Source organism: Pteropus medius, unplaced genomic scaffold (assembly GCF_902729225.1).
Source record: "Pteropus medius unplaced genomic scaffold, Ma_sr-lr_union100, whole genome shotgun sequence".
Classification (NCBI taxonomy): Eukaryota; Metazoa; Chordata; class Mammalia; order Chiroptera; family Pteropodidae; genus Pteropus; species Pteropus medius.
In genome coordinates this window covers 1,298,345-1,311,107 of record NW_024342542.1, presented here as the reverse complement: position 1 = coordinate 1,311,107, position 12,763 = coordinate 1,298,345, and the positions used below count along the sequence as shown (strand labels likewise).

Below are 12,763 nucleotides of genomic sequence, written 5' to 3'. Positions count from 1 at the left end.
CTCTGTGATAAGGCTGGAGGGATCCTGCCTGGTGAGGTAGCTGGGGTCATGGTGGGATGGGGGAAGTGGGGCTAAATACAGGGGTAACAGACATAGTACTTTTACCCTGTCAGGTTGGCTGGTTTGAGCCGGATATACCCTCTGTAGTTCTCAAAAGGACACAACAGGAGGCACCTGAGGTGGTCTGGATAGTTAGCTTTATGCCCAGAAACCACACATTTGCCCACGTGATGCCTGTCTGTTCCAGACACACCTTTTCTCCATCAGCTATAGTGCAGGTCATGTCCACAGAAAGATTTGTCCTGGGCCCAGAGGTCAGACGCCCCCTTGATACCAACACCAGTGTAACTGATGAGTTGTGCTGACCTCCTGACACAACTTGAGCAATGGCTTGACCTGTGTACCTCGGTTTCCCCATCTGAAAGTGGAGATGACAACTCGGGTGTGGGACTGTTGTGAGGATTCCGAGTCAACATGTATAAAACACTCTGGAAAACACTGGGCATGCACTTAGTGCTGTGAATCGTGCCTGGCACGTAGATGGTGCTTCAAAAGCACTTAGAATAGCACCTGGCACACTACACACTCAGAGCAGCATCCATCACACACCTAGCATTCAATAAGCATATCTAACCACACAGGCACACAATTGGTACTTAGTATGTGAAATAAAAACCCCACACTGCCAAGAAATACACTGGCACTTTATGTATACACAGAGGAAGGTACAGGGTCTTGATAAGAAAATACACTCTTGTGTTCAGGTGTACCCCACCACCACCCCCTCGGAACACCCCAGGTTGAGAACAGTGGAAAGGGAACAACCATAAATAGAGAATAGAAGGAAAAGTTAATGATCTAAGGGGCAAACACAGGCAGGGACACACTGCTGGGAGGAGACACAACATCTTCTTCCCCAGGAAAGAGCAATAAGGCGGCACAGGAGAACAGTAGCCACAACTAAGCCTGCAATGCCTGGCATAGGGCACCTAACACCTAACACGGTTAAGAGGACAGGAGGGAGAAGGAAAGGAAGAGAGCAGAGATAGCTTCTGTCCTTGTGGCAGGGCCAGGGCCTGCTCAGTTTAGATCCATAACCTCAGAGTTGGGTGGGGGTCCACAGGCAGGAGGTGCTGGGGGTCAGATAAGTCGCTGGGCTGGGGTTGCAGGCGACGAGCTACGTCCTGGCGTTGGTAGAAGAGGACGTAGGCTGCCTTGGACTGTGGGGAGAAGACAGGAGTCAGTGTGGATTGGGGAGGAGGGAGGGCCGGGAGAAGGCGAGGAGAGGACGGAAGTCACACCTCAATCTGATTCTCAGTCACAGGCGAGACGCTGTTGTCATCAAAGTAGTGCCACTGGCCACTGTCCTTGTTGCAGGCAAATGTCGTGTCTGGAAAAAAGGGAGAGCTGTCCTTACCCATTCTCTGGCCCCTAAGAGGTGTCCACCAGGTTCACTCTCTCACTCCTCCCACCCTGATGACCTCACCACTAGCTCACACCCTAGTCATCCCGGGATATACTACACCCCCCACCAAGGCATGCCCCTGCCACATACAGTGTCCATCACGCAGGCCCCCATAATGGTTGGACACCGCGATGAGATCATATTTGTACAGCTCTGGGGCTGACTCATTCTGAGGCTTGATGACAAACTCGGAGAAGTCCAGGTCCCTGTGGGTGGGGGAAGATTAATACCAGCATGCCCCCTCCCCATTCCCTGCCTTCCCCTCAGCCAGCCCCATGGCTCCGGACCGGATAGGAAATTCCACAAGGGTGTCCAGCTTCTCGCGGGAGAACTTGGTGTAGGAAAAGCGCTTCAGGTGGATAATGAGTGTCTCAGGCAGCTTCCACAGGTCCAGCTTCTTGGTAGCCAGCTGGTGCTGCTTGCAGGAAGGGCAGTACCTGTAGACAGAGCCTAAGTCAGCACACAAACACTTTCTGGGCAGGCTTTGCACTAGATGGCCTTAGTGAGTCCTGTCTGGTACAGAGATTTCTAATTCGCCTGTCACTCTAATTTGCTCTTCACATGTTAAAATCCTGTCATTCATTCATTCATTCATTCAAGTGCTCACTGATTGTCTTCTGTATATGCTTTTATACTAGTGTATACTTTTGTTTGGTTTCTGGTCTATGAGAGACTAGTCTAATTTTAGAGTATGCCTCTGACCCTCCCGTTTCCTCTTCCTATTTCACTCACTCACTCACTCACTCACGCGCCCACCCACCAGGTATTTACTAACTGTACTGCTAAATCCTTTGGCACTACTTTGTATTTCTGTTCCCTTTCTGTTTCATGGAAATGTTGGTCTTATTTTTGAAACTGGCTGTATCTTTTTGGTTCTCTCTTTATATTTTATATTTTGTTTATTCTACAAAAATCTATTGAGTTCCTAATGCATACCCCACACTATTATAATCAGTGAGAAGAGACACACAAAAAGTCTTCACCCTTAAAGGGTTTACTCTAACAGTAAACAGGCAAAAGGGGATCTGGGATGTGACATCAAGTGATGTTACTGAGTTAGAAACAAAGTAATGCTTGGCCAGAAAAGAGCACTGGGAGGCAATGTAGCAGAAGTGATGGCTGGGGGAGAAGTGGCTCTTAATCTCGTAATAAGAGAACATCTCTCTCTGATAAGGTGACATTTGATCAGACACCTGAGCAAAATAAAGGAGTCCTTTTGAGATCTGAAGAGCATTCCTGTGAGAAGGAACACCCAAAGGCTCTGAGGTGGGAATACGATTGGGTAGTCAAGTGACAGGAGGGTTTGAGTGAGGGAGAGCGGGGAAGAAGGTAGATTTAGAGGGAACAGAAACCTGGGTAGGTGATCCCATCCAACTTTAGCCCCAGAAACCTTGGCCTTGACTCACCAGGGGTTTTCCTTCTCCAGGGTCTCCATAGTGGTAAAGAGCTCAATGCATTCCTGCAGCCGCACTGGAGCCTTCTTCAGCACATACCCCACGCAGTCATGCTTCACGTAGCCCTAGGGCAGGGGAGTAATGGCCCATCAGCTTGAGGACAGGACAGGACAGAATGTGTAGACAAAAAGGAGTGGAGGTGGAAGACAAATGCCAAGTGGTTAAGAACGTGGACTTTGAAGACAGGATTCTGAAGCCCTTGGAGCTCTGTGATCATGGCTTGGAGAACTTAGGAGTGTGTGACGTGCGGCATATGTGAAGGGGTGCAAACTGCAAGTGCCCCCCCCCATTCCTGGGACCTCGTTTACCTCAGCCTCCACCTCGTCATAGTAACGCTTCTTCATCTCTGGCTCCCAGTCGATGGCAATGTATGGCTGGGCTGGAGGTGAGGGAGGTGGTCATGGGCCCTGCTTCCAAGGAAACCTCCCTCCCACCTCCCCAACCCTGGCTCACAGCTAAGGGAGACACCATGAGTATCCTCGTTAAAATTCGAGCGGTCGCTGGTCCCGTTGGAGTTCACTGTCTGCAGGGTGAACAAGTGCTTGCGCCGTGCTCGCTGGGGCCAGTGAGATGGTCCAGGAGAGTTGTCCACAGGGGCCCGGCTCCCACCTGCAACTCTAGAGCTGGGCCCAGCCTGCTCTGGCCCAGGGTCTTGGGAGCTGCCCCTAGCCACATGTCCAGGCTTGGGGATGCTGTCCTTATCCTCCAAGTCTGCTAAGATTGGGGAGGATGTCAGAGATGGGCCTGTGTAAGCCCCAGGGTCTGAGTGGCAGTGACCATCCAGGTGGATCCTGCAGGGGTCAGACCTACCCCAGACACCCCACCCACCCATGGACCCTCCCTCCGGCCATGGGATCACTTGTACAAACCCTCATCCCTGTCTATTCTTTCACCTTTTTCTTCCTCACCTTTCTCATCGCCATCGTCCTCGTCATCTGAGCTGGGTCTGGTCACATAGCGTCTGTGGAGAGAACAGAGGAGACTCTCGTGGAGAAGAAGCTCAGAGAGGGCAGAGCCTGGGATTCACTTTGCTCACAACAGATGGGAAGCTACTGGTAAACCTCACACAAATGGTTCTTAATGAGGAGCCCAGAAAGTCTCAGGAGATGACACAGAAACGTATGAAGAAGAAACTTGACAATGGAGGATCTGGCATGCCACAGTTAAGTGTGGACCTTAAGTGGGATAAGCCTCTGGCACACAGACACACAATGTGCTGTAAATTTCAGTCAGAGAAGGCGTCTGAGGAGTGATTTGTAAGTGTGACATAAGGAAAAGGTTAAGCCAGACAGCCCAGTGCTCTGTGGGCTTCAGTAAGAATTCTGGATTTTAAGCCCAATGAAAATCTATCAGTAAACACAGAAATAAGCGAGCCTCTCTGAGAGGGAGACAATTAAGTACAAGATTAACTTGTCTGTATTTCATCCATTTTGTTCACCTCTGTATCCCCAGCATGTAGGAGAGGCAGTGACGAAGCCAGAGGTTTAGAGAAAGAAAAAAAACCTACAGGTTCCTCTCTGGCCATATGAAACTTGAGCTGTCTTCTGGCCATGGAAGGGAGGTAGCAGCCAAGTAGCTAAACACCCAGGTCTGAGCTTAGACCCCACCTCCCTGCCCCGTAGAGAGCAGACTCACGAGAGGCGGTACAACAGGATGTGGTACAGGGAGTCCCAGGAGAGCCGGTCCCGGGGCACTGACACCAGCAGTGGGTGCCCAAAGAGCATCAGGCCATAGTAGGAGTTGTTATAGTCTCGGGCTGGGGTGCGTTCCCGCAGGTAGATAGGGAGCACCACATCCTCCCTGGAGTTCTCACAGATAGCAGACCTGCCTGACACCTCATATCTGCAAGGGGTAGACATCAGATCATGCTTCATCAGGACACCCAAGAGGGACTCTTGGACTCTGCCCCAGTTTCTCTACCCATTTAGCCCTCATAACCCCAAAATTATTTTTAAAAGGGTCTGAAGAGTCATTCGGTGTTTTGTGCTTTGCAAACTGTTAGATGATTTACACAGTGCGTTGTTTATGTGATGTTTTATAAAGTACTTAGGTGTTATCAAAGCAGTGAGGGGGTGACAAAAGGATTTAAAACTATTTTTTGGCGGGGGGAACACTGCTTGGTTTACAAAGAACATTTCTACTCGTGAAGCACTTTCTATTTTAGTTACTACCCAAAGATTTCAAAGTTGTTTTGAATGCTCTCATGTTCAGAGAGCCTCTTAGTGTTCCCTATTTCGAAAATTGCTTTTGGTTTTTGAGGACTGCAATGTGAAGGAGTACAAGTCAATGTCTGGTACATAGGAGGTGCTCAGTAAGGGCTGAATAAAATAAACAAGAAAATGGAGCCCTGCCCCACACATAAGGAAGAGGATGCCCTGTATATGGATCTGTCACTCCACCCCACTGACAGCCCCAAGCCCCTGCCCCACTAAGGAATATGGCCTAAGCCCTATGCAGGGCAAGTGCCCTGTCAATGAAACAGAGAGGGGAGAGGAAAAGTGGTTAAGCAAAGGAGGTTTCTGAAGAACCCCGACCTCCCCAATCCCTCCACTCACATGAAGATATCATCTCGGTCCAAGATGCTGCTCAGAGACTCCTCCAGCTGGTAGATCTTATAGAAGCGGTGACTGAAGACATCGGCCACCATCATCTGTAAACGGGATGTCAAGAGGGGGATGGCTGGTCAGTCTGCAAGGTCTCCCCAGGCCCTTCAGCCTCCCTGCCCTTGAATCTCACCCTCCCTCCATCCATGGAGACTCACCCTTTCTGGGGAGACACCAGTGTGTTTGGCCAGGGCCACACACAGATCCGAGATCTTGCCTTTCTTGGGGACTACAAGCCGGTGCTGAGGGAAAAAAGTGTCCACAAGAGAGCAGAAGAACATGCAGTGAGTTAGTACAAGAACCTTGAGGTATGGCAGAGTAATCAAACTGGCTCTTGACTATATGTTATGTCCCCAGATCCCCATTTCCCCATACCTGCTCTGGCTTGCGGCGGGGGTCCATGGAGACAAAGAAGACCTCCATGACTCTCTTGTGGCTGACAGGCAGTGGGACACTGAGGTAGCAGAAGGGATCGAAGGTCACAGACACGTTGCCACAATCAGGGCACACCAGTGTGGACTTGAAGAGGCCATGGAAAGTGTCCACGATCACAGAATCGTTCCGCCGTTTGTGGTTCTGCCAGGCCTCCTGAGCGACCTCCTGTTGACAGTGTCATGGTGGGTGGCTGGGCTTGCCCAGGGCAGAGGGAACCATGGTTTGGGGTGGATGTACACGAGGTTAAAGTTAAGGTTAGGGCCACTTTAAAGTTCAGATGTAAAGTTACAGGTAGGGCTGTCTGGAGACTGTGTTCACTGACAGGGTTGGGGTTTATTCTGGGTTGTAGACTGAATGGAGGTTAACTCTGGGGTAGGTGTGGCGGCATATGTGGTACTGGAGCCAAGGTTGGGAATGAGGCTGGCACTGAAGTCAGGGGTGGGGTGGGGTGTGGGATACCCTAGGGAGGCCACAGAATCCCTGAGGCAGAGGTCCCAGTGGCTTTAATGGGGTCCTCAGGTTGGGGTTCTTTCAGGAGTGCCTACCTGATCTGGACGCCCAGCAGCATCGCACAGCTCCACATATTCCTTCTTCTTGACACGATTGAGGTCCTCATGCAGCCCATCCAGGAGGAATGACAGCAGCTCCTGTGAGTCGTGCTGCTGATAGCCCAGAAACTGGGACGCAAAGTGGCCGACCTTGGTCTGAGAAAATGGGCAGGGCCATCAGAGTAAGAGGGTTAGGAGAATTAACAGACAGGGGTGGGTAGGGGGTAGCCCAAGGCTGAGTCACACACCTTGAACACTTGTGGTACAATGGAACGGTGGCGGCCAGACCAGGCCTGCTTCACCAGGTCCGCATAGGCCTCTGCGATCTCACCCTTCATGCCCAGTGGGTTGCAGAAGTTGAGCTCCTCAAGGTAGCGATTTTTGAGAAAGTACTCAGTGAGCTGTGGCACGTTGCTGAGGCACTGCAGGGGCAGGGCCACGGGAATGAGGTGAACAAGGTAGAGACAGAGAAGAAGGGGAAAGAGGAAAAAAAGAAGGCACAAAGGGATAGGGGAAAGAAAGGCGCAGGAGCGGGAGAGAGAAGAGAGTAGTATTTCAGGAGAAGAAAGAATGTGGTGACCAGAGGGAGAAGAGGAAAAGTGGGGGGCCAGCAGAGAAGGTATTGATGTTTCAGGAAGGAACATGGGCATGTGAAGTCAGACTTGCGGGGCCTTAGCTTCCAACCCAACCCCTTGCCCTGCAGACCCCTTAACTCTGTCTCTAATCTCCACTGCTTGAAGCCCACCTCTGTGGCTATGCCAGACATAGCCCTAATGGCCCCACCTGCAGGGCCGAATTCATGAAGCACGTGTTGCCCAGGTTGGTGAGACCACAGATGCCTGGCTGGCCCTGGAAGTCCTCATCCTCCTTCGACGCTCTATTCCTGGGGTAGATAAGAAACTATCAGCTAAGGGCTTACTACATGCAGGTAAAAAGTGCTCACAGGCTCTGTCATTCTGCCTACTATGGGACCCCCCAATCTGGACCAGATACCCCAAGGGCTTACACAGCATGTGTCTGTGCACTGGGCCAAGTGCCATCCTTGCTTCGGGTCTCCATGATGATCAACTGGTTGGAGGAAGAAAAAGAAAAGCAGAAAAGGAATTCATAGAGGGCTCATGGGCACCCAGTCCTCATCTCCCCCACCGTAGGCACCGCTAGGGAGCAGAAAAGCCTTCCCCACCCTTACCTGCCCAGACTTGAGAGCAGCGTCAAACACTGTGACACGTGTGTTACACAACCTTTCAAAAGAGCCCTGTGCTTTCTCGACCCACAGCCGTGTCTCTTCCTGGGGGCTCACCAGAAACTGCTCTCGAGCAGTGCACGAAACTAGGTCTGTGGAGGGTGAAGGAACACATTTGAGGTCGTCCTAGGCCCCTGAATGATTGACCCATCTCAGCACCAGACCTCACCTCATCCCCACAGACCTTGTACACCCACCCAGTCAATACCTTGTATCTCCAATAAATCTCCCAATGGCTGATCCACTTGAGACTTTCAGCAAATATCCTCCACCACACCAACTAAGCCACTGGAATGCAGCTCACATACCCTCAAGACACTAGGGGACTCCTCAGGGCCTCTACTGAACTTGACCAAGGCCTTCTCAGTCCTCCAAAGTCTGCCCAGTGCCTTCTCGGTCTGCCACAGCTGAACCCCATGCAGTCTGAGATAACTGAGCTGTGACCCGGGGCTGGGAACACCAACTCATTTGTGACTCTTAGACTCACCAATAGAATCTGTTTGGCTGAATTCAGCAGTGTGACGTGTGCCCATATCACTGTGCTGGACAAGCAGCAGTTCTACTGGGTACACTTCGACCTTACAGAAGCCGCGTAGCTCCACGACCTGGTAGGGTAGAAGGGTACACAGAGGTGTACCCACATAGCATATACACACAGGCACAGCACAATGACCTCTGAGACCAGAGGAACACACATACAAGTGAACACAAATAGGAGATACACCAAGATAGCTTATAATAACCTGAGGGGAGAGGACTGAAGACACCGATGGATCACAGCCTATGTGGAGACACATACTTTGGGTCTGGACCCATCCTGGGCCTATGAGGCCTTCCTCCTACCCTACACCCCACAGAATGTATTCCCGAGCACTCTCCCCACCCATTATACCTTGCGTTCAATGGGTGGTTGGCCATGCTCTAGACCATACCAGCTGACCAGGTAATGCCAAGCAGCTGCTGGGAGCAGCACATAGTCTTCACCTTCTACCAGTCCCTTCTTGAGGCACCAGTTTACCTGATCTGTGGGGGGCGGTGGCAGAAGAAGAATCAGAGAAGGAAAGTAATGAGTCATCTGGCCATCTTACCAATGACCTAGCACAAAGAAGGGGCTTATGATCGTTTGTAGGGACAGAAGGGACAAGAACTCCAGGGCTAGGCTGATGTGGGGAGGCAGAGGTGTGGTACCTTCAAAAAGCTTAGCATTGTTGATGCAGCCGGGGAAGGTGCTGGAGTCCTGGTCTCCTCCCTGCACGTACACTTCCCACTGTTTGTACCAGTGCTGCTCCACAAGGAACCTGGACCAGACAGGTAACGGGTGTCACATGGTTATTTGGGGTTAATTTTACCACTTCTCAAGATTATTAGACTAAAAGCATCAACACATTATAAGTCAAGATGATGAGTTTCATGTACACCTAAACTGACAATGTTATATCAATTATACCTCAATTAAAAAAAATTCCTCCCTGAATTCCACGAGCGCACGCGCGCGCGCGCACACACACACACACACACACACACAATTTCAGTATCATATAAAAATAAATTAGAAGCAAAACTTATTCACTGAAACTTAGATTTAGACAGATTACCTAACTTCTTAGGACACTAAAAGATTTGATTAAGAGCAGAAAATGTGCTCAATAAAGGGTAAAAAACCCACACCCACCGTGTAAGGAAACATGAGGTTTTAATATAGACTAACCAATAATTCACTTGTATTAGTCTGTGGTCTAACACAGTTATATTAGGCTCAAAATATCAATTATTTGTGGCTAATGTTATAAGGCTTTAGCCACTTGTTAAGTGTGTAGTGTTTCTAACAAGGACACATTAGTGGAGGCAAAAATCTTCAGCAAAGAAATGGATTATTAAATTCTGAAAATCTAGTCAGAAACTGAAAAGAATTTAAAATGCTAAAAGAATCAAAAGGTTTCCCTTCAAAGACTGCATATTGCCATTTTTTCACTTAGGATTTATTTTGGCTTTATAAGACATTTCTGAACTTATGGTGACTAGCTCACTTTTTAAAAAATTGTGGTAAAAAACATACAACATAAAATTTACCATCTGATTCATTTTTTAAATGTACAGCTCGACCAGCTCTTTTAAAGGAGGAACTTTTATATGCACTACTAGGATAAATGTTTAGGACTGTTGAAATCTGCCTTTGTAAAATGTCAAGAGAAATTCTCAAGTCTAGAAAATACTTGACATATATTAAATGCTAAATGAATGTTAGCCGTTCCTGTTTGATTCCAGGTATTTGAAATAAAAGCTCACAAACACAAATACACAATCCCTGTCCCACACATACAAACCTGCCCTGCTATGGAATTTATGACAAACAAAAAAGGCAATCCCAAATATTTAACAGCCTCGAATAAACATTTTTTTAAAATTATAAAACTGATTTTAAAATTTGGATTATTATATTGGTTTTCTAGCAATTTAACCCTATAAAAGGGATTCTCTAAAATGGCCACTTTCCTTTCTTTATAGTTAATAAAAGGATTAGAGATGGTGGGAGGTGGAGGAATAGAAAAACCTTGGAATAATCACAAGTCAAGTGGATAGGCAAACAACTGTGGGGGTTGTTTTTGTATTTTTGGCTGCACTGATCCCCCACAGACCCTGCACTTCACTCAAGTCAGGGACGCAGCCCCGCCCCCACCCGGGTGGCTCGAGCCAAAGACCTCCCATCACTCATCTAAAAGATCCTAACAACAACCCTTTACACCTCCTTCATGGTTTTCATGGCCACTGATAGTCTGAGGTTAATTTATTCAGTTAAGCTAATTTATTGTTAATAGGACTTTTAATGCAAAAGAAGGCACCGCTCAACTTTTTTATTAAGCTTATTGGGGTAACATTGGTTAATACAATTATATAATTTTCAATTTTTTTTAAAAGCAGGTTTTTAAGGAAAATTAACATTAAAAACACTATAGGGGTAAGCAAAACCACCAGACCTGGCTACAACCTAAATTTCTAAAAGCTTCATAGAATATTGAAGTTTTACACAAATTTTCACAAGTTACTACCATGTTTAATTCAAAGACACCTGAAACATTTTTAACCTCTCTGAAATTGGTATGTCTAACAATCTGTCAGCCCAGATGGCAATCATAATAGAGTTGTCATTGCCTGACTGCAAAACACCTACACTGTTATATTTACTCCTAGGTATTTGATTTTTTTTTTTTGGATGCTGTAGTAAAGGGTATCTTTTACATTTTAATTTTCTAAGTTCTTGTTACTAGTATATAGAAATACAACGGATCTTGCTGAAGTCACTTATGTTTATTTGCGCTTCTTCAAATTTGTTAAAATGCTATGAAATATGTGCTTATGGAAATAAATTACTAAACAACATTTCTGTCTTCTAGTTTTCACTTGTGTCTGGAGAAAGAAAACTGATTTTGGTTAAGATGATAATTTACATAATTGGTTAACTATATAAAGTACATTACAGAAATATAGAAATATGGATATAAAGAGATGATTTCCTACTTGTTTATTAAAAGGTTGTTAGCATGTTCAGATGGCAAATGTAATACTACATTGTTCTAAATTTATTATTTACCTATCTGCATGAGCCTAAATACATATAAAGGCATATAAACAAATCCTTTCCTGTAATTTGTTAAATGAATAATGTACCAAAGAAGAAAAATTAGAATTTGGGCCTTTTCCTGTAAAATGACTGCATTAATTTATGCCTAGATTAGATGCTTTTTTAGTCACCAAATTATTAACTCTTGGTGCTTTCTGACATCCTCTTAACTCATTTTAAAAAATACCTTAACTCATTTTAAAAAGAGATTCCTTGCTTTAAAAATAAAAGTTAAGCTCCTAATAATCTTTGCAGTTTATCACTGTTTTTACAAAGTTGACCGACTATAGTATTTCTTGTCTTTACTTCAACTTACATCTTGTCTTTTCTAACAACTATTCTTGATTTGTCTTTCCAAAATTCAGGCTCCAAATTCAGAATAACAACACTATTAAAATGGTCTTTTATATTTAAACTATCTCTGGGAGATTGAAAAAAGATTTGCTCTATAAAAGGAATAATAGGCATAATTAGGTTTATCTAAAATTCTCCAAATTTTAATTAACTTAAATTGTTTTATAAAAGCGTTTATTTTCAAACTTAATATTAAAAAAATGACAAAACAAAAGTTTATCTTCCTAGGTGAATAATGGTTACATATATATAATTAGATATGCTAATATATTTTTCAATAACTGCATATTTTTTCAAGATAAAAATCATACTTGTGTTCAAGCAACAAAGACTGGTACAGTAGCTGTCTACCAAAAGAGTCCCCTCTCCAAGACTCTAGATTCACGAACCCTTTTCCCTTTTGGTTCATGAAAAGTCTGAACAAACACTAGGAATACTAACTCAATTACCAGAGAATTGTCAGAGGTCTACTGTTTATTTCAGTCTTTCATTAGATTCAGTCGCCAAAGCATCTCCTACCTCGTGTAAGAGGTACAGCAGCAATCACCAAGCAAATGTGAAAATTTCAGTTGATTTAGTTCTGGGGTCTTCATTAAATTAATTGTTCCCCGTGCTGTGCAGCTTTTTCCAGTAACAAAAATCCTGCAACATCTCTAGGCTAGTCCCTAACCTTCAATGAAATGTTATTGCTTTCCCTTTACACATCAGTATCCATTCTTCAACACTGAACCCAACCACCCTTTCTTCCTTTACCTGAACAAAGAACCTCATGCTTGCTTACTTCTGTTAGGAAACTACTCACACCCTACACAGACCTTCTAGAGACTCCCTCTACTTTTCCTAATTATGTTTGTAGATGAATCACCCTCAAAAACAAAAACTACAATTTGCCAAGGAATACTATCATAGATTTGAATTTACTCTTAAAATATAAGCTTCTCTTAGAAATTAAATAAGTTCAGATGGAAAAAATACTTAATTGCCCTTGCCCAGACCTACCAGCTGACAAAAGATAGAAGGTACAAATATTAATACTGATATG

General features: G+C 45.8%; 1 protein-coding gene across 1 annotated transcript in view; it reads right to left on the bottom strand.

The window, feature by feature from the left end:
• Positions 1–683: 683 nt before the first annotated feature.
• USP11 (ubiquitin specific peptidase 11) overlaps positions 684–12,763 on the bottom strand; it is a 15,167-nt gene continuing 3,087 nt past the window's right edge. Inside the window, 21 exon segments of the mRNA XM_039866409.1 lie at positions 684–1,142; positions 1,145–1,220; positions 1,302–1,390; positions 1,556–1,671; positions 1,753–1,902; positions 2,872–2,984; positions 3,228–3,298; positions 3,388–3,663; positions 3,828–3,880; positions 4,555–4,761; positions 5,475–5,569; positions 5,681–5,764; positions 5,898–6,122; positions 6,503–6,661; positions 6,754–6,927; positions 7,289–7,388; positions 7,512–7,573; positions 7,695–7,840; positions 8,236–8,353; positions 8,641–8,771; positions 8,937–9,046. Of these exon segments, the coding sequence (XP_039722343.1) occupies positions 1,081–1,142; positions 1,145–1,220; positions 1,302–1,390; positions 1,556–1,671; positions 1,753–1,902; positions 2,872–2,984; positions 3,228–3,298; positions 3,388–3,663; positions 3,828–3,880; positions 4,555–4,761; positions 5,475–5,569; positions 5,681–5,764; positions 5,898–6,122; positions 6,503–6,661; positions 6,754–6,927; positions 7,289–7,388; positions 7,512–7,573; positions 7,695–7,840; positions 8,236–8,353; positions 8,641–8,771; positions 8,937–9,046 (2,617 nt within the window). The 3' untranslated portion in view covers positions 684–1,080.